This window comes from Neomonachus schauinslandi, chromosome 15, assembly GCF_002201575.2.
Source record: "Neomonachus schauinslandi chromosome 15, ASM220157v2, whole genome shotgun sequence".
NCBI lineage: Eukaryota > Metazoa > Chordata > Mammalia > Carnivora > Phocidae > Neomonachus > Neomonachus schauinslandi.
The window spans coordinates 43,958,081-43,983,853 of record NC_058417.1 but is presented as its reverse complement, the minus strand read 5'-3'; the positions used below and the strand labels follow the sequence as shown (position 1 = coordinate 43,983,853).

At 38.8% G+C, this 25,773-nt stretch overlaps 1 protein-coding gene across 2 annotated transcripts in view; it reads right to left on the bottom strand.

The window, feature by feature from the left end:
- EFCAB3 (EF-hand calcium binding domain 3) overlaps nucleotides 1-25,773 on the bottom strand; it is a 54,836-nt gene that overhangs the window by 28,980 nt on the left and 83 nt on the right. Inside the window, exons 2-8 of one of the 2 annotated variants that reach the window (XM_021678393.1) lie at nucleotides 24,346-24,399; nucleotides 23,573-23,677; nucleotides 22,601-22,654; nucleotides 21,887-21,991; nucleotides 21,317-21,370; nucleotides 19,773-19,877; nucleotides 8,954-9,007 (exon numbers count right to left, since the gene is read on the bottom strand). In XM_021678393.1, the coding sequence (XP_021534068.1) occupies nucleotides 8,954-9,007; nucleotides 19,773-19,877; nucleotides 21,317-21,370; nucleotides 21,887-21,991; nucleotides 22,601-22,654; nucleotides 23,573-23,677; nucleotides 24,346-24,399 (531 nt within the window). Of the gene's footprint in view, nucleotides 1-1,902; nucleotides 1,952-8,953; nucleotides 9,008-19,772; nucleotides 19,878-21,316; nucleotides 21,371-21,886; nucleotides 21,992-22,600; nucleotides 22,655-23,572; nucleotides 23,678-24,345; nucleotides 24,400-25,773 lie in introns of those variants that run through there. The other variant, XM_021678394.1, reaches the window with a different exon arrangement.

The following is a 25,773-nucleotide window of genomic DNA, read 5'->3' as shown; positions in this document are numbered from 1 at the left end:
CTCCCCAGTGTCTATCACCCAGTCACCCCATCCCTCCCACCCCACCCCCCACTCCAGCAACCCTCAGTTTGTTTCCTGTGATTAAGAATTCCTCATATCAGTGAGATCATATGATACATGTCTTTCTCTGTTTGACTTATTTCACTCAACATAATACCCTCCAGTTCCATCCACGTCGTTGCAAATGGCAAGATGTAGAAGGGTTTTAACCATCGATTCTGATTTGGGTGGCTCCCTTACACGCCTGGGGTTTTACATAGTGTTACATAACTCTTTCTTCTGAGTGGCCCAGATTGGGAGGGTTGTTACGAGAACAACCTCGATACAGCTGCTTGGGTTAGTGAATCTTCCATTATCTGAAAGCAGGAGACTAGAATCTCTATTAGTCAATCGACAAGCATTTATTGGGCACATACTATCTACTCAAAAACAGGCTTGCTGAGAGCAGGAACTTTGCTTGTCCCTTTTTCATTGCTGAACTTTCTTTTTCACAGTGCTTGGGTACTCAATAAGTGTTTATTGATGAACACTGATCTTATACATGATCACAGAGGATTGCTTCAATATCCCTAAATTCAGCATCACGATTTTAAATGCTGGAGTTAAAAGCTACCAAGCAGACATTTTTGAAAGTTTTCCGGCACCAGTGATAGAAGCAGCAATATATGGGATAGAATGGGACCTATTCAAAGAAATCTTTTTTCTTTTGCAAATAATAAAATATAACAAGACTCATTTGGAAATGTTAAGTGTGGGTGCCCAGAATTTAAATTTATCTTCTCTTATTAAGATTCATTTTGTAGATACTTACATAAAGCACCTTAAATTATTCTTAAATTCTTTTTGAAACACAATCAGGCTTTCAGAGACATATCAATTTTAAAAAAAATCATTCTTGTTGAAAAATGCTGGTGCAGAAAGCAAATCAAAATTATTGGAGAATGAAGTACAGATTAAGGTTTTGGGGGGGGGCAGGAGGGCAGAAGACAAGTTTTAACTTGCCTCTCCTGACGAGTTTCACAGCATCATTTTTTAAAAAATTTTATTTTATTATGTTATGTTAGTCACCATACATTACATCATTAGTTTTTGATGTAGTGTTCCATGATTCATTGTTTGCATGTAACACCCAGTGCTCCATGCAGTACGTGCCCTCTTTAATACCCATCACCTGGCTAACCCATCCCCCCAACCCCCTCCCCTCTAGAACCCTCAGTTTGTTTCTCAGAGTCCACAGTCTCTCATGGTTCGTCTCCCTCTCCGATTCCCCCCCTTCATTTTTCCCTTCCTACTATCTTTTTTTTTTTAAACATATAATGTATTATTTGTTTTAGAGGTACAGGTCTGGGATTCATCAGTCTTACACAATTCACAGCGCTCACCATAATCACAGCATCATTTTCAAACCTCCCATTCATTCTTTTTAAGTAAGTACAGATGGTGGCGTTTGGCATTGGGCAACTTATTTTAGAAATAAATATGCTAAGAGGCCTGCAAACAGAAAGTACTGAGGTTATGTGTTAAATTTCACAGGCATCCAAAAAGGAACTTTAGGTCATCAGACATACCTATCGATAGGTAAAATTTTACCTATCGATAGGTAAAATTTTAGTTTTAATAAGAAAATGGAAAAGTAGTTTGAAAGTGGGACTTTAAAGCTAAATGCACAAAAATTGTGTTTGTATGAGGAAAAAATTAGGGCTGAGAAAAATTATAGATTATCATTGGGTGATAGAATTAAAAATTATTAAAATTTTCCTTTTGCATTCTTTCATTTTTTGAATATAGAAATTTTCTATAATGAATATGTATTACTTTTATAACCAAGAAAACACATGTAAAAATAAACTTATAGCACCAGCTTATCCATTTTTATAAAGTGAATCATGAATTTCCACTTACATTTAAACTTCTTTAGGCCCTCCATTATTGAATCCACTCTAACCTTCCCATTTCCTGTAAAACATTTGAATCAGACACAGAGGAAGTCACATAAAAACTCATAAAAACTGAGTAATATTCCATTGTATATATATACTATATCTTCTTTATCCATTAATCTGTCAATGGACATCTGGGCTCTTTCCATATTTTGGCTATTATGGGCATTGCTGCTATAAACATTGGGGTGCAGGTGGTGCCCCTTTGGATCACTATGTTTGTATCCTTTGGGTAAATACCTAGTAGTGCAATTGCTGTGTTGTACAGTAGTTCTATTTTTAATTTTTTCAGGAACCTCCATACTGTTTTCCAGAGTGGCTGTACCAGCTTGCTTTCCCACAAGCAGTATAAGAGAGTTCCCTTCTCTGCATCCAACATGGATGGAACTAGATAGAGGGTATTATGCTAATCAAAATTAAGTCAGTCAAAGACAGTTATCATATGTGGAATTTAAGAAACAAGACAGAGGATCATAGGGGAAGGGAGGGAAAAAAGAAATAAGATGAAATCAGAGAGAAAGACAAACCATAAGAGACTCTTAATCTAGGAAACAAACTGAGGGTTGCTGGAGGGGAGGCGAGTGGGGGGGGATGGGGTAACTGGGTGATGGGCATTAAGGAGGACATGTGATATAATGAGCACTGGGTGTTATATGAGCTGATGAATCACTGAACTCTCCCTCTGAAACTAGTAATATACTATATGTTAATTAATTGAATTTAAATAAAAAACTCATAAAAACTGATAAAAGTTGTGAAATTATTAAAATGCCATGGCAGGCTGGAACTTCTCCCATGAGACAGAAGAATTAGAGAAACTGGTTTGCTTGGGAATTAGATTCATTTTTCCCCTCAGGTGAGTATGATGGAAGAAAGGATAAATCTTTAGCAAGACAAATCTCTCTACTTCTTCAATACAATTCCTCTTTTCTGTGTTTCAAGATATGACACTCCAAAGGTTATATGTGGAGAAGGGATATTACAAGAAAAACCAGGGCTCAAATCTGGCAGCATCTTTTCCAAACTCAGATGACATTAAAACAAACAAAATATATGAAGAGACTATGTTGGCCAATTGCTTAGAGTTGGAATAGGTAGAGAAGGACCTGCTCTGTGTTTTCTTCCAACAAGGATTTCTTGAGAACCAACACATTTGAGGTGCTGTATTTATCACTCTTGAGATTACAGAGTATGTTTCTCTGGCTGGAATGATCTTCCCATACTTGTTCAGCTTAGGGTCTTTTTCAGAAAACCCTGGTCTTGGCTAGATGCTCCCTTAGTACCTTCTGCATATACATAGCACCTTTTTAAGGTGATGAAAATGTTCTAGAATGACTGTGGTGATAGTTGCCCATATCTGTGAGAACTAAAAACCATCCAATTATATACTTTAATGGCTAAATTGTTTGGTATGTGAGCTCTATCTCAATAAGGCTGTTAAAAATGTTGATTGAAAAAAAGAAATAGAATGAGTTTTATAGCACGATACCATTTAAGGAAATTAAATACCACACACATTGAATTTTTAAAGGGATACACACATATCTAAAATAAACATGAGGAAGGTGGATTGGAAGAGCATACATTAGATATAATAGAGAATGCACCTATGATGGGGGGAAGGAAATAGGAACAGAAGTAGGAGGTAAAGGAGAAAATAATAAAACAAAACACAAGGGGTCCTTGCATGGATCAATGATGATAGTGTGCCATAACTGAGGAGTTTGATTAGCTCAACTGTATGCATCTGGTGTTTAAGGAAAAGTCCACTCTTCCTCCACAAAAAAAGCTTAAGGTGCCGGTGGGACAAAAAGGAAGAAATATTCAGCAGGCAGCTGTAAACACAGTGGTGACAAAGAATAATCCAGAGAACAAAGGCTTTCAAACATTGTGGTCTCAGGACTTCTTTACATTCTTAACAATTTTTGAGGACCTCTAAGAGGTTTATGTGAGTTACAGCTATTATGTGGGTTTAATTACCATATTAGATATTAAAACTGAGAAATTTAAAAAATATTTTAAGATAGCAATAATAAATCCAGTACATATTAACATACTTTTTAGTGAAAAATATATATCAATTGAAAAATGAAAAAATTAAGGCATTAAAATTTAGTGGGAAAGGTAGTGTTACTGATTGAACATTTGTGTCCCCCCAGATTCATATATTAAAATTCTGTCTCCAATATGGTGGTATGAGAAGGCAGGGTTTTGGGCAGGTGATTAGGATAGGATGAGATCCTGAAGTCAGACCCTCATGAATGGGATTAGTGCCCCTACGGGTCAGGAGAGAGCCTGCTGCTTTGTGCTCTCCGCCATGTGAGGATACCACGAGAAGGTGACAGTCTGTAGCCCAGAAGAGGGTTCTCACCAGAACTCAACCTTGCTGGCTCCCTGATCTCAGGATTTCTGGCCCCAGAACTGTGAGAAATAAATTTCTATTGTTTATAAGCCACACAGTGTATGGTATTCTTGTTATAGCAGCTTAAGCTAAAATAGCATTGTTTTACATTTTTGCAAATCTCTTTAATGTCTGGCTTAATAGAAGACAACTGGGATTCTCAGTCTGTTTCTGCGTTTAGTTTGCTGTGATATGTTTTCTTGGTTGGAGAAAATCTGGCCTTATAGAGTTACGTAGTCAGAAAAGAAATATTTTATTATTTTATTTATTATTATTATTATTTTTTTGAGAGAGAGAGAGAGAGTGTATGAGGTGGGCAGAGGGGCAGAGGGAGAGAGAGAGAATCTCAAGCAGACTCCACACCTAGTGGATCCTGAGGTCATGACCTGAAATGGCCAAAATCATGAGTCTGATGCTCAACTGACTGAGTCACCCAGTCACCCAGAAAAGAAATATTTTAATAGGTTTTTCAGATATATCATGTGTGGATATGTCATGTAGCTTATTAGAAAAGCTATTGTACACTTGTGAGTGAATGAGAATGATAAAGGTAAATACTGTCTTAGTGTTATTTTAAAAATAGTTTCAATCTCATGGACCTTCCAAAAGAGTGGGTTGCCCCTAGATGTTGATTTGAGAACTGCTACCATAGAGAGTTGATAATGAAGCAACAATCAAGGACTGATATAATCAAGGGAGGGAAGGAATTAAAACTGAGAAGACTGAGAAATAAACCCTCGTTTGTTCCCATGTTCGGAAGCTAGAATAAGTGAGGCTGGCAAAGTAAATTATTCATGATTTCAGATTCTGAGGGTTATTTCAGTAGAGTTGCAGGCTATGTGACTGGGGAAGCCAATTGTAAGGATTCAAAGAGAATGTGAAGCGAGGAAGCAAAAGTGGCTCCTATAGACAATAAAAAAGCAGACTGAGAAAGGAATGAGGGATGAATGATCATAATTATGAGGTAGAAGAACCAGCTGAAGGTTAGTTTTTAAAAGGAGTGGGGGACTATGTGCCTCTTCATAGGCAGAGTAGAGAGAAAGAGATGAAATTGAAAGTGTTGGGAAGGAATTATGGAAGAAATGATTTTTTATAAAAATATTGAATCATATATTGTACACCTGAAATATAATATAATGTTATATGTCAATTATATCTCAATTTAAAAAATAATTTTTGACAAAGTGGGAGATGATCAGGTCAAGAGCAATGGATTGGAGGTGTTGAAAGGAGACTTTTCTCCATTGGAGAGAGGAGAGGAAGAAAGTCTAGGTGAACAAGAAGAAACAGTAAACTGGAGAGAACAGAAAGTGATGTTTGCAATTAATAGGTTCAAATTTATTGCTTTAAGACTGGGATTTGAGAAACATATTGGTTCAGTGCTTTACTTCCTACTTCCAGTTAGGCTTAGCAGAGAAAACCAAGTCTGTACTCTCTGCTTCATTCTTATATTCCTCGTATCTAGTATAGTGCCTGCACATATTCAGTGATCAATAAATATTTGTTGGTTGAATAAATCAATATACAATCTTAAACATTCAAGGTCAGAGGAGCACAGCAACATCACTGAAGCACTATGGTAAGAAATGCTACTCCCCAAATGCTCCCAGATCACTTTTTTAAAAAATCAGAACCACAAAGAAAGTAGTAGAAATAAAAAAAGACTAAAGTAACTACAGAACAGAAGAGTCAGCAGATAAGTCATGTAGCCAGATTCAATAAACAATAATAAAAATCTCAACAAGCAAACAAAAGAGCAAGCATAAATGAAATAAGTTAACCCTTAATGCCCCTGCTTCCTCTTGTGTATTTCTCCCTCATTTTTATTTTTTAATTTTAATTACCCTAATATTTTTCCTTCTTATTTTTGGGCTAGAATCCTGCTCTCAGGCACAAATTAACATATTGCTTGTACTTGTGACTTAAGAAATGAAAGCAGTCATTAGGCATCTGCTTTTGGCTCAGGTCATGATCCCAGGGTCCTGGGATCAAGCCCCGCATCGGGCTCCCTGCTCCGTGGGAAGCCTGCTTCTTTCTCTCCCACTCCCCCTGCTTGTGTTCCCTCTCTCACTGTGTCTCTCTCTGTCAAATAAATAAATAAAATCTTAAAAAAAAAGAAATGAAAGGCTGGGCACAATCTTAATGTATCATTTCTTCATCTTTTAGGACCTTTATAGGCAAAGTGTGGTCCATAGACCAGTAGCATTGGCATCATTGGGAACTTGTTAGAAATGTAGAATTTTTCAGGCTCCAACCCAGACCCAAATAACAATTTCCATTTTAATAAATGCCCAGGTGATTCATATGCATGTTCAAGTCTGAGAAGCATTGTTGTAGGTGATAAAAAGACAAGGATCAGATGCCTGGGTGGCTCAGTCAGTTAAGCGTCTGCCTTTGGCTCAGGTCATGACCCTGGAGTCCAAGATCGAGCCCTGCACTGGGCTCCCCGCTCAGTGGGGAGTCTGCTTCTCCCTCTGACCCTCCCCCCTCTCATGCTTTCTCTCAAATAAATAAATAAAATCTTAAAAAAAAAAGACAGGGATCATTTCTAAGGATCTTATATACAGGATAACAAAGACACACTTCTGGGAAGACAAGAGAATTTTTAAAAACCTCACCATTAACAGTCAAATGAGACATCAGCTCCTTCATGTCTTCTTCTGTGAGCTCGATCCCCTCATTTGCTAGAAATTTGTCTAAGTCCTGGATATCAATCACCTCTCCTTAGAAAAATTAAGAAATAAATTGTAGAAATATTATAGAACTATCTATAAAGGATGAAAAATGTTATCTGTACTTATATATATGATTGCTCACATATGCTCAGGATTCACAGGAGGGTCAGAAAACAGTCTTGTGTTGGGGTGCCTGGTGGCACAGTTGGTTAAGCATCCAACTCTTGGTTTTGGCTCAGGTCCTGATCTCAGGGTCCTGAGATAGAGCCCTGTGTCAGGCAGGCTCCATGCTCAGTGCAGAGTCTGCACCCGGAGCCTGCTTGAGATTCTCTCTTCTCTCCCTGCCCCTCCTGCTTGAGCTCTCTCTCTCTAAAATGAATGAATAAGTCAAGCAGAGAAAGTCAATTATCATATGGTTTCACTTATTTGTGGAACATAAGGAATAGCATGGAGGACATTAGGAGAAGGAAGGGAAAAATGAAGGGGGGGAAATCGGAGGGAGAGATGAACCATGAGAGACTATGGACTCTGAGAAACAAACTGAGGGTTTTAGAGGGGAGGGGGGTGGGGATGGGTTAGCCCAGTGATGGGTATTAAGGACGGCACGTACTGCATGGAGCACTGGGTGTTATACGAAAACAATGAATCGTGGATCACCACATCAAGAACTAATGATGTATTGTTTGGTGACTAACATAACATAATAAAATAAAATTAAAATAAATAAATAAATAAAATGAATGAATAAATTAAAAAAAAAAGAAAAAAAGTTCTGCGTCTTTAATTCTGGTGGCTACAAAAAAGAAAGTACACCATGGGTTAGGAATTGACTGGTGACTTACTGCAAAATCCATAGCAAATCAAGCTGCATACAGGGATTTGGTTTTATTTTTACTCTTCCTCCTACTCTACTTGAAAATTCAGTGTTTTTCTATAGACCAGCTTTTAAGATTTTATTTTTACTTAAAAATATTTGCTTGGAGTTTGCTTCTCTGATCATTATGCATTCCAAGATTTTTATTCATCTCAACACAGAAGTAATTTTTTCTCATTCATCATAAAAACAATGCAACAACATTAAAGATTAATAAAGGGGAGGCGCGCCTGGGTGGCTCAGTTGGTTAAGCCACTGCCTTAGGCTCAGGTCATGATCCTGGAGTCCCTGGATTGAGTCCCGCATCAGGCTCCCTGCTCAGCGGGGAGTCTGCTTCTCCCTCTGACCCTCCCCCCTCTCATGTGCTTGCTCTCTCTCATCCTCTCTCTCTCAAATAAATAAATAAAATCTTTAAAAAAAAAGATTAATAAAGGGGAAAAATATAATTCTACTATCCTACCACAAAAACCATTGTAGTTTTTCATATTCCATTTCTGGCCTTTGACAATAAGGCTATACTTTCATTGTGTGGAAATCTAATATACACACAATTCTGTATTTTGCTTTTCTGACCTAATATTACATCATTAACATATTTCCAAATTGCCACATAATCTTTACAGTTAACATTTCAACACATGATATCCCACTAGCCTAGCAGGCCATGGTGTATGTAGTAATTCCCATACTGTTAGATGTTTAGGCTGTTTCAAATTTCTCTGAAAGGCTTTAGGCAGAGATTTTTTTTCTTTTATTCAGCTTAATTATTTCCAGAGGATAAATTCCTGGGAGTAGGGTTCGTGGGGGAAAAGGAATAGTTCTTTGGCCCTTGATACCTGGTACTATGTTGAAAAACTCTTTTGGGGAAAATTTCAGAGAATGTCATGGGCATTGATATATAAACACACATTAATTATTGTTTACCCAAGTTCAGAAGCATCCATAAAAACAGAACACATATGAAAGAATTTAAACATATATGAAGGGGAAATATTTTTCTCCACCAATTGCAAAATATTCAGATGTTATGTATAATATCATTTCATCATAGCTTGCAACTTACCCTTGATGCAACTGACAGTATCCATCAAATCATTCAGACCAACTGTTCTATCATCTGTAAGGCAAGGGAAATAAACTTCAGAATCAGATAAGCTGATATTACTGAGACCCTGAAACTATGAAGACCAGAAGAATTCAGCAATTTTTCCCCAAAATTTCCTTAGAATTTTACAGACTTATCCTCAGAGATAATAGTGCTATCTTAGAAATGAAGAAAGTTTTCAATCTATAATGAATCATTCTTGTATCTCCCTTTTTCCTTTGCTTTAGAGACCACCAGAGTAACATTAAATTAAGAACTGATTCATTCTACAGGTAAGTATAGGGAGAGAGGACAAATGAACCTGACCCTGAGTATTTTTTTTTTTTTATGTAGTCAGTTAATCAACAAATATTTAGGGGGTAGCTTCTATGTGCCAGGCACTTTGCTAGGCTTTGGGGATACAAAAGTAAACCAGCTTGCAGAGTTCTTGCTGTCGAGGAGTGTACATCTAGCAGAGGGAAACAGACAATTAACATGTAAACAAAACAAAAAGGATCATTTGAGGTACTGTTAAGAAGTTATCAAAATAAAATAGGGTTATATAATAAACAGTAATGGTAGGCTGCTTTAGACAGGGAAATCAGGGAAGGCCTCTCTGAGGAGGGTCTATTTGGGTTGAGGCCTGAATGATGAGAAGAGGATGGTCATGTAAAGAACTAGGGGAGGAACATTCCAACTAGAAAAACAGTACGTGTGACAGCCTTAAGATGGGGATGAATTTGAGCTATTTACCTGGGCTGTCTAAGCTTCCTCACATAGTATCAATTGCTGCTTTTTGTTATGATTGAGGGGCAGAGAAAAGGCTGGTGTGACACGGGCCAGATCGTGAAGGGCACTGTTGGCTCCTGACAATAAAGTTGGGATTTTGGTCTGGTTGCAACAGAATGTCATTGGAGGCCATGAAGAAGGGGAGTAATTTAACCTGATTCCAGCTTTCAAAAGATCACTCTGGCTGATGTGTGCAGGATGGGGAAACCGGGGGGATGGGGACTAGATAGGAGACGGTTTCAGTGGCCCAGGAAAGAGATATTGGTGTCTTGGGCTATGGCTGCAGCAGTAGAAGCAATGATAAATGGATTTAGGACATATTATTCAGGTAGAGCCTAGACTTAAATGTGGGATATAAGGGAAAGGAGAAATCAAGGGAGAAAACTATTCATCTTCCTTCACCCCCTACCTTCTCACTCAGCAGGGTAGAAGGGATGCCATTACTGAGATGGGGAAGGCTTAAGGCTTTTTAAGGGAATTAATTACTATACCATTAAATTCGTGATGCCTTTTGGACATCTAAGTGGAGATATCAAATAGATAGTTTGAGATACCATTCCTGACTTAGGGACGTTGAGCTGGAGATATATATTTGCTTTTATCAGCTTAAAGAAGGTATCTGACCCAATGAGACTGGATGCAATCTCCTAGGAAGACGATGTAGATAAAAAAGACAGCCAAGAGTCTAGTCCTGGACACTTCATTATTTAGAAATCTTGCAGAGGAAAAAGTCAGAAACTGAAAAGGAAACTAAGAAGCTCTCAGTGAGGAAAGAAGAAAATCAGGTGAGTATGGGGCTTTAAAAGTCTGGAGGAAAAAAAATGTTTCAATAAAGAGGGGTAGTCACTATGTCAAACGCCGCTGAGATATCAAGTAAAATAAGAACAGAGTCTTGACCATGAATCTTGGGAAGAGATAGAGGTCACTGAAGACTGAGGGCTTGTTCAGTTCCAGGTCAGGGAACAAGTGCTAAAGAGTGAATGGGAAGGTGCAATCAAAAATGGAGGCTCTAACTGCTAGGATAAATGAGGCAGAAGAGAGAATTAGTGATATAGAAGACCAAATGATGGAAAATAAAGAAGCTGAGAAAAAGAGAGATAAACAACTACTGGATCATGAGGGCAGAATTTGAGAGTTAAGTGATACCATAAGACAAAACAACATTAGAATAATTGGGATCCCAGAAGAAGAAGAAAGAGAGAGAGGGGCAGAAGGTATATTGGAGCAAATTATAGCAGAGAACTTCCCTAATTTGGGGAAGGAAACAGGCATCAAAATCTAGGAGGCACAGAGACCCCTCTCAAAATCAATAAAAATAGGTCAACACCCTGACATCTAATAGTAAAACTTATAAGTCTCAGAGACAAAGAGAAAATCCTGAAAGCAGCTCAGGAGAAGAGATCTGTAACCTACAATGGTAGAAACATTAGATTGACAACAGACCTATCCACACAGACCTGGCAGGCCAGAAAGGAATGGCATGATATATTCAGAGCACTAAATGAGAAAAATATGCAGCCAAGAATACTATATCCAGCTAGGCTGTCATTGAAAATAGAAGGAGAGATAAAAAGCTTCCAGGACAAACAGAAACTAAAGGAATTTGCAAACACAAAACCAGCCCTACAGGAAATATTGAAAGGGGTCCTCTAAGCAAAGAGAGAGCCTAAAAGTAACATAGACCAGAAAGGAACACAGACAATATACAGTAACATTCACCTTACAGGCAATACAATGGCACTAAATTCCTATCTTTCAATAGTTAACCTGAATGTAAATGGACTAAATGCTCCAATCAAAAGACACAGGCTATCAGATTGGATAAAAAAACAAGACCCATCCATATGCTGTCTGCAAGAGACTCATTTTAGACCCAAAGACACCCCCAGATTGAAAGTGAAGGGGTGGAAAACCATTTACCATGCTAATGGACACCAAAAGAAAGCTGGGGTGGCAATCCTTATATCAGACAAATTAGATTTTAAACCAAAGACTGTAATAAGAGATGAGGAAGGACACAATATCCTACTTAAAGGGTCTAACCAACAAGAAGATCTAACAATTGTAAATATCTATGCCCCTAACATGGGAGCAGCCAATTATATAAGCCAATTAATAACAAAAGCAAAGAAACACATCAACAACAATACAATAATACTGGGGGACTTTAATACCCCCCTCACTGAAATGGACAGATCGTCTAAGCAAAAGATCAGAAGGAAGTAAAGACTTTAAATGACACACTGGACCAAATGGACTTCACAGATATATTCAGAACATTCCATCCCAAAGCAACAGAATACACATTCTTCTCTAGTGCCCATGGAACATTCTCCAGAATAGATCACATCCTAGGTCACAAATCAGGTCTCAACCGGTACCAAAAGATTGGGATCATTCCCTGCATATTTTCAGACCACAATGCTTTGGAACTAGAACTCCATCACAAGAGCAAAGTTGGAAAGAACTCAAATACATGGAGGCTAAAGAGCATCCAAGAGCATCCTACTAAAGAATGAATGGGTCAACCAGGTAATTAGAGAAGAATTTAAAAAATTCATGGAAACCAATGAAAATGAAAACACAACTGTTCAAAACCTTTGGGATGCAGCAAAGGTGATCCTAAGAGGAAAGTATATAGCAATACAAGCCTTTCTCAAGAAACAAGAAAGGTCTCAAATATACAACCTAACCCTACACCTAAAGGAGCTGGAGAAAAAAAACAGCAAATAAAGCCTACACCCAGCAGGAGAAGAGAAATAATAAAGATCAGAGCAGAAATCAGTGAAATAGAAACCAAAAGAACAGTAGAACAGATCAACAAAACTAGGAGCTGGTTCTTTGAAAGAATTAATAAGATTGATAACCCCCTGGCCAGACTTATCAAAAAGTAAAGAGAAAGGACCCAAATCAACAAAATCATGAATGAAAGAGGAGAGATCACAACCAACACCAAAGAAATACAAACAATTATAAGAACATATTATGAGCAACTATATGCCAGCAAATTAGATAATCTGGAAGAAATGGATGCATTCCTAGAGATGTATCAACTACCGAAACTGAACCAGGAAGAAATAGAAAACCTGGACAGACCTATAACCACTAAGGAAATTGAAGCAGTCATCAAAAATCTCCCAACAAACAAAAGCCCAGGGCCAGATGGCTTCCCAGGGGAATTCTATCAAACATTTAAAGAAGAATTAATACCTATTCTTCTGAAACTGTTCCAAAAAATAGAAATGGAAGGAAAACTTCCAAACTCATTTTATGAGGCCACCATTACCTTGATCCCCAAACCTGACAAAGACCCCATCAAAAAGGAGAACTACAGACCAATATCCTTGATGAACATGGATGCAAAAATTCTCACCAAAATACTAGCCAATAGGATCCAACAATACATTAAAAGGATTATTCACGACGACCAAGTGGGATTTATCCCTGGGCTGCAAGGTTGGTTCAACCTTGCATATGATCCACTCAATAGATGCAGAAAAAGCTTTTGACAAAGTATAGCATCCTCTCTTGATCAAAAGTCTTCAGAGTATAGGCATAGAGGGTCCATACCTCAATATCATAAAAGCCATCTATGAAAAACCCACAGCGAATATCCATCTCAATGGGGAAAAACTGAGAGCTTTCCGCCTAAGGTCAGGAACACGGCAGGTATGTCCACTATCACCACTGCTATTCAACATAGTATTAGAAGTCCTAGCCACAGCAACCAGACAACAAAAAGAAATAAAAGGCATCCAAATCGGCAAAGAAGAAGTAAAACTGTCACTCTTTGCAGATGATATGATACTTTATGTGGAAAACCCAAAAGACTCCACCCCAAAACTGCTAGAACTCCTACAGGAATTCAGTAAAGTGGCAGGATATAAAATCAATGCACAGACATCAGTGGCATTCCTATACACCAACAACAAGACAGAAGAAAGAGAAATTAAGGAGTTGATCCCATTTACAATTGCACCCAAAACCATAAGATACCTAGGAATAAATCTAACCAAAGAGGCAAAAAATCTGTACTCAGAAAACTATAAAATACTCACGAAAGAAATTGAGGAAGACACAAAGAAATGGAAAAATGTTCCATGTTCATGGATTGGAAGAACAAATATTGTGAAGATGTCAATGTTACCTAGAGCAATCTACACATTCAATGCAATCCCTATCAAAATACCATCCACTTTTTTCAAAGAAATGGAACAAATCATCCTAAGATTTGTATGGAACCAGAAAAGACCCCGCATAGCCAGAGGAATGTTGAAAAAGAAAAGCAAAGCGGGCGGCATCACAATTCCGGACTTCCAGCTCTATTACAAAGCTGTCATCATCAAGACAGTATGGTACTGACACAGAAACAGACACATAGATCAATGGAACAGAATAGAGAGCCCAGAAATGGACCCTCAACTCTATGGTCAACTCATCTTTGACAAAGCAGGAAAGAATGTCCAATGGAACAAAGACAGTCTCTTCAACAAATGGTGTTGGGAAAATTGGACAGCCACATGCAGAAGAATGAAACTGGACCATTTCCTTACACCACACACAAAAATAGACTCCAAATGGTTGAAAGACCTCAATGTGAGACAGGAGTCCATCAAAATCCTAAAGGAGAACACAGGCAGCAACCTCTTTGACCTCAGCCGCTGCAACTTCTTCCTAGAAACATTGCCGAAGGCAAGGGAAGCAAGGGCAAAAATGAACTATTGGGACTTCATCAAGATAAAGAGCTTTTGCACAGCAAAAGAAACAGTCCACAAAACCAAAAGACAACCAACAGAATTGGAGAAGATATTTGCAAATGACATATCAGATATAGGGCTAGTATCCAAAATCTATAAAGAACTTATCAAACTCAACACCCAAAGAACAAATCATCCAATCAAGAAATGGATAGAAGACATGAACAGACATTTTTCCAAAGAAGACATCCAAATGGCCAACAGACACATGAAAAAGTGTGCAACTTCACTTGGCATCAGGGAAATCCAAATCAAAACCTCAATGAGATACCACCTCACACCAGTCAGAATGGCTAAAATTAACAAGTCAGGAAACGACAGATGTTGGCGGGGATGCGGGAAAGGGGAACCCTCCTACGCTGTTGGTGGGAATGCAAGCTGGTGCAGCCACTCTGGAAAACAGTATGGAGGTTCTTCCCAAAAGTTGAAAATAGAACTACCATACGATCCAGCAATTGCACTACTGGGTATTTACCCCAAAGAGACAAACGTAGGGATCTGAAGGGGTACGTGCACCCCAATGTTTATAGCAGCAATGTCCACAATAGCCAAACGGTGGAAAGAGCCAAGATGTCCATTGACAGATGAATGGATAAAGAAGATGTGGTATATATATAGAATGGAATATTATGCAGCCATCAAAAGGAATGAGATCTTGCCATTTGCAACGACGTGGATAGAACTGGAGGGTATTATGCTGAGCGAAATAAGTCAATCAGAGAAAGACATGTATCATAATACCTCACTGATATGAGGAATTCTTAATCTCAGGAACCAAACTGAGGGTTGCTAGAGTGGTGGGATTGGGAGGGATGGGGTGCCTGGATGATAGACATTGGGGGGGGTATGTGCTATGGTGAGCACTGTGAATTGTGTAAGACTGTTGAATCACAGATCTGTACCTGTGAAACAAATAATACATTATATGTTTAAAAAAAAAAGAAGATAGCAGGATGGGAAGAATGAAGGGGGGCAAATCGGAGGAGGAGTCGAACCATGAGAGACTATGGACTCTGAAAAACAAACTGAGGGTTCTAGAGAGGAGGGGGGTGGGGGGATGTGTTAGCCTGGTGATGGGTATTGGGGGGGCACGTTCTGCATGGAGCACTGGGTGTTGTGCGCAAGCAATGGATCATGGAGCACTGCATCAAAAACTAATGATGTGATGTATGGTGATTAACATAACATAAAAAAAAAAAGAGTGAATGGGAGTGAAGAAGTAGAGACAAAAAGTAACCACAAGTTTAGGGTTTCTTTTTCTGAAGTATACTTGACACACAATGTTACATTAGTTTCAGGTGTACAACATAGTGATTTGACAAGTTTATACATTATGCTGTGTTCACCACAAGTGTGGCTAAGTAATGACAATGTTTTGAGAGGTTCTGCTGGGAAGAGGGACTAAGAGGTGGAGTGGTAGCAGCAGGGGATGAGGGGAAGACGAATGCATTATCTGCAAGTCAGTGGCATCTCTAGAGAGATACAGTAGAGAGGGAGAAAGTGATGGCACAGGAGAGAAAGGCGGGAAACTGCAGGAGTTCAGTCTTTGAGAAAGCAGGTGGAGGGGCGCCTGGGTGGCTCAGTTGTTAAGCGTTTGCCTTTGGCTCAGGTCATGATCCTGGGGTCCTGGGATCGAGCCCCGCGTCGGGCTCCCTGCTTGGCGGGGAGGCTGCTTCTCTCTCTGCCACTCCCCCTGCTTGTGTTCCCTCTCTCGCTGTGTCTCTCTCTTCAAGTAAATAAAATCTTAAAAAAAAAAAAAAAAAAAAAAAAGAGAAAGCAGGTGGGAAAGAGATCCAGGGCACAAGTGGAAGGGCCAGCCCACCATGGGAGCTGAGATTGCCATGTGGCTGGTGAGGGCTAGAGCTGGAATTCTGCACTCTGTTCTGCTACAGCATCTGCTCAGTAGCACCAATTCATCCTATTCAGTTGCTGAATGGAAGAATGTCAGAGCAATGTGGACAGTGTTCATTCACACACATTTTTTCTTAAGTGAAAGAATTAGAATTAAGAATGTCAGAAGGAAAAGAAAAATTCTGAGTTGGCTATGGCAGGGGCCTTTTCAGTTCTATTTTAATACAATTTTTAAAAATAAGTGCCTGTAATATAGGAAGGCGACCCAGGCTCACTGGCTCAGGGTTCTACTTCCATCCACATTATTTCAGAGCTGCAAGCTAGCTTTTCGACTCTTTCCTTGTGGGTGTGTGTGTATATTTTTTTAATAGTCTCCAGCTACTCTGAGCTATTTACCTGGGCTGTCTAAGCTTCCTCACACGGTATCAATTGCTGTTTTTGTTAGTGTTCTGGTTACAAAGTGGTATACATTTTGAACGGGCTTCTCCAATTTTCCCCATAAGCTCACTTTAGTGGGCAATTTTAATTTTACAGAAAGGGAGGTTTTTCAGGCATTCTTACATTGTGCTATGGCAGAGATGTTTGCATAGTAAATAAACTGGAAGGATAAAGGTCAGAGAGTGGATAGATGAAATAGAGATTTTGGGGGTGATGAAGTATTAAGTGAGGACAAGGTCTAGGTCCTCAATATCAGGCGTTAATTAGGATTTAATCAGGATTTCTTAACCTGGGGTCTATGGACCCTCTAATGATAGAATTCAGGGAATCCTTGAGTTTGAATGGGGAAAAAATACAGTTGACCCTTGAATGACAAGGGTTTGAACTATAGGGGGCCACTTTTACGTGGACTTTTTTGATAAATACAGTACAGTTCTGTAAATGTATTTTTTCTTCCTTATGATTTTCTTTCTTTTTTTTTTTTTTAAAGATTTTATTTATTTATTTGACAGAGAGAGACACAGTAAGAGAGGGAACACAAGCAGGGGGAGTGGGAGAGGGAGAAGCAGGCTTCCCATGGAGCAGGGAGCCTGAAGTGGGGCTCTATCCCAGGACCCTGGGATCATGACCTGAGCCGAGGGCAGAAGCTTAATGACTGAGCCACCCAGGCGCCCCTCTTCCTTATGATTTTCTTAATAACATCTTATTTTCTCTAGCTTACTTTATTGTAAGAATATAGTAGCGTTCCATGATTCATTGTTTTCGTGTAACAGCCAGTGGTCCATGCAATATGTGCCCTCCTTAATACCCGTCACTGGGCTAACCCAACCCCCCCCCCAAAACCCTCAGTTTGTTTCTTGGAGTCTATAGTCTCTCATGGTTCGTCTCCCCCTCGTACTGTATGGTGACTAACATAACATAATAAAATTAAATTAAATTAAAAAAAAGAATATAGTATATAATACATGTAACATATATGTGTTGATTGACTTATGCTACTGTTAAGGCATTCAGTCAACAGTAGGCTATTAGTAATTAAGTTTTTGGGGAGTCAAAAGTTATATGCAGGGTGCCTGGGTGGCTCAGTTGGTCAAACATCTGCCTTCAGCTCAGGTCATGGTCCCAGGGTCCTGGGATTGAGCCCCACATCGGGTTCCCTGCTCAGCAGGGAGTCTGCTTCTTCCTCTACCCCTCCCCCCTGCTCATGATCTCTCTCTCTCTCTCAAATAAATAAATAAAATCTTAAAAAAAATAATTACATGCAGATTTCCAACTGCACAGTGGGCTGGTGCCCCTAACTCCCACATTGTCCAAGGGGCAACTGTATATCTTTATTTTCACTAACAACTAACTTAAATTTAGCATTTTCTTCAATTATTATTAGTGTAGTAGTAGCAAAACCTATGACTTTGTTAGTAATACAAATCACTGACACTTTCATATTATATGGTAGTTGTTGCGAATGTGTTGAAAAGTTGTTTAGGCTCATCACTACTTTAAAATTCTAATAATTATTAGATCTACTACTAGAACTTGTTAAATGTGTTAATAAGTGTTAATAATTGATATCTTTAATGTTTTGATACATTGTATTTTAATATAATTAGTTCCTTTGTAATCTTATGTATTTTGTTTTATGCATTTAAAAATATTATACTCAGAAGTGATCCATTCATCATACCGTCAAAGGGGTCTATCGCACAGTAAAGTCAAAAGCCCTAATCTATATGGAAGATATTGCAGTTGCCAAGAATAAGAACAGCAGTATTGGAGGAGGCAGCCAGTGAGCCCAGTGATTTCTTGTAAAATGCTCTAGTTGCATCTTACCTATTTATTTATATAAAGGTCATAATTAGTAAACAAATATTTATTCTATTAGGACTTATATTTTTATAACTGCCAAAACTAATTTATAGGTCACAGAATTTCCGTTTCTTCTTCCTTTTGTTCTTCTTCAACATCTTCTCCATCTTCTCCATTATCTTCACCACTACCACCATCATCATGACAAACATTTACTGAGTATTCTAGACACTGCCTTAACATGTATTATCTATATTGATTTCAGAGCAAGAAGTGACCATAGAGAATCATTTAGTTCAGCTTCCCATTTAACATACGAAGACACTAACTAACATTTGGTAGGGTTAAATTATTTGCCAGCAATTTAGTGGCAGAACAAAGACTAGGCCTCAGTACAAAGAAATGCTAATACAATAGATGAGGCATGTAGCCTGGATTCACCAGGGAAAAGGGAATTTTTTCCCCCCATTGATAATGCCAAATGACTTTTCCAAGAAGATATATAGCAGTGGTAACTCTCACCTGAAATATGTCAGGGAGTCCCTTTCCTCATACCCTCACCAGAAGTAGACGTTATCAGTCTTGCTAATTTTTCCCTGTCCAATGAGTGAAAATAATACTGTATATTTTATTTATATTTTCATGATTATTGATGAGGTTAGACATCTTTTCACATGTTACTGGGCATTTACGTTCCTCTTTCATGAATTATCTATTTGTATATTTGCCTATTTTTCTACTCTCAGTATGGTTTTTTTTTTTATCAATGTGTGAAGGCTTTTTCTACCTTTGGGGTACTAGCTCTTTGCCTTAAAACCATTTTCTCCTAATTCATCATTTGATTTCTGACTTTGTTAATTTTTCTCTTAAATGTTCCCTTATGAACAAGTTCCTTTATACATGAGGTAAAAAAAAATGTCACTTTTCTTTCAGCGACTTATATGTGTGGCATTCCCAGGCATGGCTGAGTTTTGCAAGTTGTATCCCTAACAGATATTTTAAAAAGCATTTTTGGAGATAGTATTTCCTAATAAGTCAGGATTAAGTTTTTCTATTTACATTTACTTCATTAAATACTACAAAGGCAGGCTACTTTCAGCAGTACTGATAGAAGTGTTCACTATTTCTTTGAAGAGCAAAATGATGCCCGTAACACTCACCATCAGTTGACAGTTGGGCCATTAGTTCCTCAAGTTCCTCATCCTTGAGTTTAATCCCCATGTTTTCCATGACAGATTTCACTTTTCTGAGTTTGACCCTTGGTCCTTAGGAAAGAAGGGCATGGAATAAGAACATGAATATTGGTGCTTAAGGGTGAAAAATGCTAATCATGGTCATGCATCATAAATCCCAACTAGAGGGTAAACCACAAGGGCACAAAGAAACTATTAATATATTTATCTCCCAAATTTAGATATGTTTGTTGAAAGTAGAAAAAAATTGAGAAAGATAACCATTGAGAAAAAGGTAAACAGTAAACAGTATTTACCTTTATGGGGAGGTATGAGATTGGTGGGAGGTAGGGGGACTCTCACTTTTTAAAAAATTGAGATATAATTGACATATAAATATCATGTCAGTTTTATATGTACAACATAATGATTTAGTATTTGTATATATTATAATGTGATCACCACAATAATTCTTGTTAACATCCATCACCACACAAAGTTACAAGTTTTTTCTTCTTGTGGTGAGAACTTTTAAAATCTACTCTCTTATACTTTCAAATATACAACACGGTATCATTAACCATAGTCACCATGCTTTACATTAGATCCCCATGACTTGACTTACACTTCTTTTATCAGTTTTCCAAGTGGTAGAATTGGATAGTTTTCTTATAGTAGTTGCTGTTTTAAAAATATTTTTCCAATTAAAAATAAAAAATATAATTGTTTACAACAGAATTAGTATAAGGAGTAGAGATAGGATATTTTCCTTAATACCCATCCAGGGGACTTTGCTTCAGTTTTTTTTTTTTTTAAGATTTTATTTATTTATTTGACAGAGAAAGAGAAAAGAAGAAGAGAGAGCACAAGCAAGGGGAGCTGCAGGCAGAGGGAGAGGGAGAACAGGCTCCCCGCTGAGCAGGGAGCCTGATGGCGGGGCTTGAACCCAGGACCCTGGGATCATGACCTGAGCTGAAGGCAAACGCTCAACCAGTTGAGCCACCCAGACACCCTTCAGTTTTCCATGAGAGGTGAACAGGGAGAATTGGCACATCTACCTGTGGTTGAAACAACAACCAGTCTGTACAGTTCTGGGTGTTTACTAGAAAACAGTGTTAGAACTTCTTACAGTAAGATGATACTTTCCTTATATCCCAAAATGTCAACATACCCAAAGAAAAATGGTAAGTTGAGTCCATAACAATGGATCAAAAAATTGGCAAGAAGCAGGGGCACTTGGGTGGCTCAGTTGGTTAAGCATCTGACTCTTGATTTCGGCTCAGGTCATGATCTCCAAATCGTGAGATTGATCCCTGCATCGGGCTCTGTGCTCAGCAGAGTCGGCTTGAGATTCTCTTTCCCTCTCCCTCTGCCCCTCCTCCCACTCACGCAGACACACATGCTCGCTTTCTAAATAAATAAAATCTTAAAAAAAAAAAAATTGGCAAGAAGCAAAGTTGGAACATTTCAAAGCAAACGGTAAACATGAGGATTTTATTTTTATTTGCTCTTTCACTGTGTTTCTCACTCACCACTGAGGGCCTTCACACCTTTTAGCAATCTATTTTTATATACTTTTCCATCAGCTGTAAGACAAGCACAATTAAGAATAGAGGTTAATGAAGGAAAGATTAACAAAGACAGCACAAAGACAATACAACATCCATAATTTCAGGGGGAAAAAAACCCTTCAGATTTGTTTAGGATTTTATTTTATTTTACCCTCAAGTAAGAATGAAACCAAAGATAAAGAAAGCTTTCACTGATATAAATCTACCTATTATTGAATTAAAAATTCTTTATCTCCCTATTTCTCCCCTTTTCCTTCCTACTCTTACTCTCCTGGTTTTTCTTTTTCCCTTGGTCATGACTTAGGTGAGGCGATGCTCCAGGGCGACAGGATAATTTAGCCTTGATGATGGGGACCAGTGAAAGATGCTGCCAATTTTCAATATTAAAATGTAAGTGATAAGAACAGAATTTCTTCTTTTGTGAAACTGTGCTTTCTAAATGGGTTTTACTGGACATACACATATATAATTTCAGTAGTTTTCACACACAAGCCCATAAATCCGGGTTTCAAAGATGTGCTAAATACTCACCATGAATGGGTAGAGTTTTTAGCAGCTGCTGCTTCTCCTCATCAGTGAGTACTAGCCCCATTTTCCTCATCACATTGCTCAGATTATTGACATTAACTTTCTCTCCTTTGGAAAGATGGAAATTGTTAACATATAAGAATTTTAGAAATGGATGAAGGATTTCAAATGGTGAAAAAGATAACCTAGGTGGAATAGGCTTAATTAGAAGTGCAAATTGACAATGAAACTTGTTAACCTATATAGATTGTAAGTACATGTGGGTGTATAGATCATGTCAGAAATAGAATTTATACTTTTAATTCAAGCAAAAGAAAAGCATATATAATCCCAGATATAAGTCAAATACCAATATATTTCCTGAATTATGGGGTCTTTTGACACAATGACCATATTTCCTGGCTGTCCTACAAAAGCTTCACCTTGAGATTGAATAGAGTTCACCTATAGTTTGGTTGTTTAAACAGTGGTGAAGTAGAAAACATTATTGGCCCAAACTCCACATAATATAGGTCTATACAGGAAAAATACCAAATTAAACAGTAAGATTATAAAACAAACATTTAACCATTAAATGTGTAGGGGTGTAGGGGTACAACTTAGCATGTCAGTAATAGCCTGAAGAGAAAACTACTATTTAACAACATCTTTTTTTTTTTCTATAAAGCATTAAGGTCTCAGTTAATAATGAATTCCGTGTTTACCACAACTTCTTACCTGTAAAAGCTTTTGCGTCATCCATCACCACATTCAAATCAACCATTTTATTCTCTGTAAGAGAAGACAATTCAGGCACAGAGATCAAATCTTAGACTTAGAAAAATGATGTGAAAAATTTAAGTTGTAATACAAAGGGTTGCAATTCAGCAGCGACAGGTAGGGGCAGCAGACGTGTGCGGGCCACAGTGGCCTGCCTGCCTTAGCCACACCTGCCTACTTCCTATTAGTTTAGAATAGATACCCCGAATTAGGGAAGAAGGACAATTTGTTTATTTTGGTTTGGCATGTGCAGGCTGTGCGGAAAGATGTGCTGTCTGGCTCTCTTACAAGTTGTTTTTCGTCAAGTTTTTTTTTTTAAAGATTTTATTTATTTATTTGAGAGAGAGTGAGAGAGAGCATGAGCAGGGGGAGAGGCAGAGGGAGAAGCAGACTCCCCCCTGAGCAGGGAGCCTGAAGCGGGGTTCCAACCCAGGACCTCGAAATCATGACCTGAGCAGACGCTTAACCGACTGAGCCGCCCAGGCACCCCTTGCATCAAGTTTTTAATGGGAAGCCGCTGGCTCTGCATTTGAATCTATGAACCCTCTAATTCAGGAACTTTTAGCCTGGGGCTCACCCCTTAGCAAATCCTTTCTAATGAATTCTACTATCTTTGCCTCTGTGACATTTTTATCCAGCTAAATTGGTCTTATTCAGTCATTAATGAAACTTTATCTTATTAAAAAAAAAGTGTACAAGGAAGGAAAGGAAGGAAGATATATGAAAGAAATATGGCAAAACGGTAACATTTATTGATTCTAGCCAGTGGATACACAAGTGTTTGTTACAGTGTTTGTTTTCTGTTTTGATAGATGTTTGAAATATTTCATAAGTTTTTCAAAGATATTAAAAAATAGCTTTACTTTCAGAAGCCCTCAGATAGAAAATGTAAGATTTGCCCTGAGGTGCAGTGGTATCTGAAATACTTACCATCAATGGGCAGGTGGTTCAGTAAGTCCTGAAAGTCCTCTTTCTCAAGCTGAATCCCCATGTTCTTTGCAAGGGTGTTCAGGTTCTTGACACTGACTTTTTTCCCTTAGGAAAGAAGAGGATGTAAATAATTCAAGTAAGTCCAGGAAAAGAAGATGCTAGCCTTGAGTACGCATCCACTGTAAGTGCGGTGAAACACTGGCCATTTAAATGAACCCAGATAGTCAGTGTTGGAGTTGAGAGGAGAAAATTCTCCCTCAACATTGTGCTATAACTTTTAACTGAACTAATCATGGATGAAAAAGAAGAATTAGATAAGTCCGATGAATTGATGAAGATAACCAACGTAAATGAAATCAAAATCTCAAACTTGCTGCATATTACTAAGAATAACTTCCTCAAATGTAGTTATCCTGAAAGAAGGGTGGTGGGTTATGAAGCATAAGTTCAGTGTCACTGTACTAGTAGAATAATGGCATAGCGGGGCGCCTGGGTGGCTCAGTCGTTAAGCGTCTGCCTTCGGCTCAGGTCATGATCCCGGGGTCCTGGGATGAGCCCCGCATCGGGCTCCCTGCTCAGCGGGAAGCCCGCTTCTCCCTCTCCCACTCCCCCTGCTTGTGTTCCTGCTCTCGCTATCTCTCTCTCTGCCAAATAAATAAATACAATCTTTAAAAAAAAAAAAAGAATAATGGCATGGCATGATTCTAATCAGAAATCTAAAAAAGCAAGTGCAAAGCATAATAAATTTTAGTTGCTGTTCTCATGATTCTTACCTTTGAGAGGCTTCACACTATTCAGTAATCTCTTCTTATACACCTTTCCATCTCCTGTGAGATAGGGTAAAATTCAAGTCAAAAGAAAAAGGATAAGGAACTCTATAATTTTATAAGGCATTTTATATAATTCCTCTGGAAATTTATTCGGCTGCACCCTCAAATAATAATAAAAGGAATGCCCACAATGTGGTCCATCTATTTCCTAGTTGGAACACATGGCAGTAGCTGATGCAGGCTACAAATACACCCACATATGTGCTTCTTTCTTCTTAGCTTTCCCTTCTTTAACTGCACTTCGTCCCCTCTGTCTTTCTCTTTTTCTTGCCTGTGCTCTAGGCCCATAAAAGTATTCCTATAGGCTCAGCCTGAATGTAGTCTATAAAGGGATTTTATTAAAAATAGTTATCAACCCAAACAGTCGTATAAAACAGTATTTAAATAAATTTTGTTCTCTAAACAAACTGTTTTCAAATGGAGGGGAAATTCAACAGGGGCAGAGAACAAGGGACATCGACCAGCCCAATCCATCGCCACAGGAGCTGTCTGTCCCAGAGGGCCCCTTCCCGTGGAAGGAGTGAGTGTCTGCAGTGTTGACAGAACCCTCAGTGCCTGGCATGTGGATGCGGCTGTCTCCATTATAGTCCATCTGCTTCTTTGTGCATCTCTACCCTGTTCCCTCAGAGCCAATATCCTAAGCATGCTGCAGTTCCCATAACTGGCCCCTTGAGAGCAATCTGGGGGAATGCTAGACATAGTGAGTGGCCACAGCCTTACGTATATGTGAGGGGAATTTGGATGGGTATTGAGCATTTGCTCCCTGGGCTGCTGCTTCTGCCATCTGGGGTACAAGCACCCACCATGATGTGTGGGCTTTCTCTTGTTCGGGGGACAAGTGGGGACAGGTTCTATAGGGTGCGGGGAAGGATGTCTCCATGGAGGTCCCTGAGACTGGGCAGGAGGCACAGGTGAAGCCTAGGCTGGCCTCTAGGTTCTCTGGGGGCGAGCATATGCAGGTGCCCAGGAGGTGGAATTTTTGAGGGACGGACTGGTTGGATCACTGACCAATCAGAATCAAATACTGACAGTTTAAGCACATGGTCCTGGTGGTCCCCTGCTCTCAGGTGTTTATCTTTTAGTCGCTGGATTATGGGGAGATGGGAGGGCTATCAGGGCTAGCGCTGAGGATGTGGGGCACATTCGGGGGGCTACAGAAGAATTTAGCTGTGTAGCCTTTGAAATATTAGCAAGGGGCCCATTGACTGAACGGAAAAGAGAGGAATTTCTCACTTACAAGTTTCTCACTTCCAAACTAAAACACAAGTGACAAGAATGGGGTTTCTTACATCTGGACTGCATTTTCCTTAGGGGGTTTCTTAGGGCATTAGACAATTCTCACCCAGAAGCCCACAGTACCACATTTCCCTG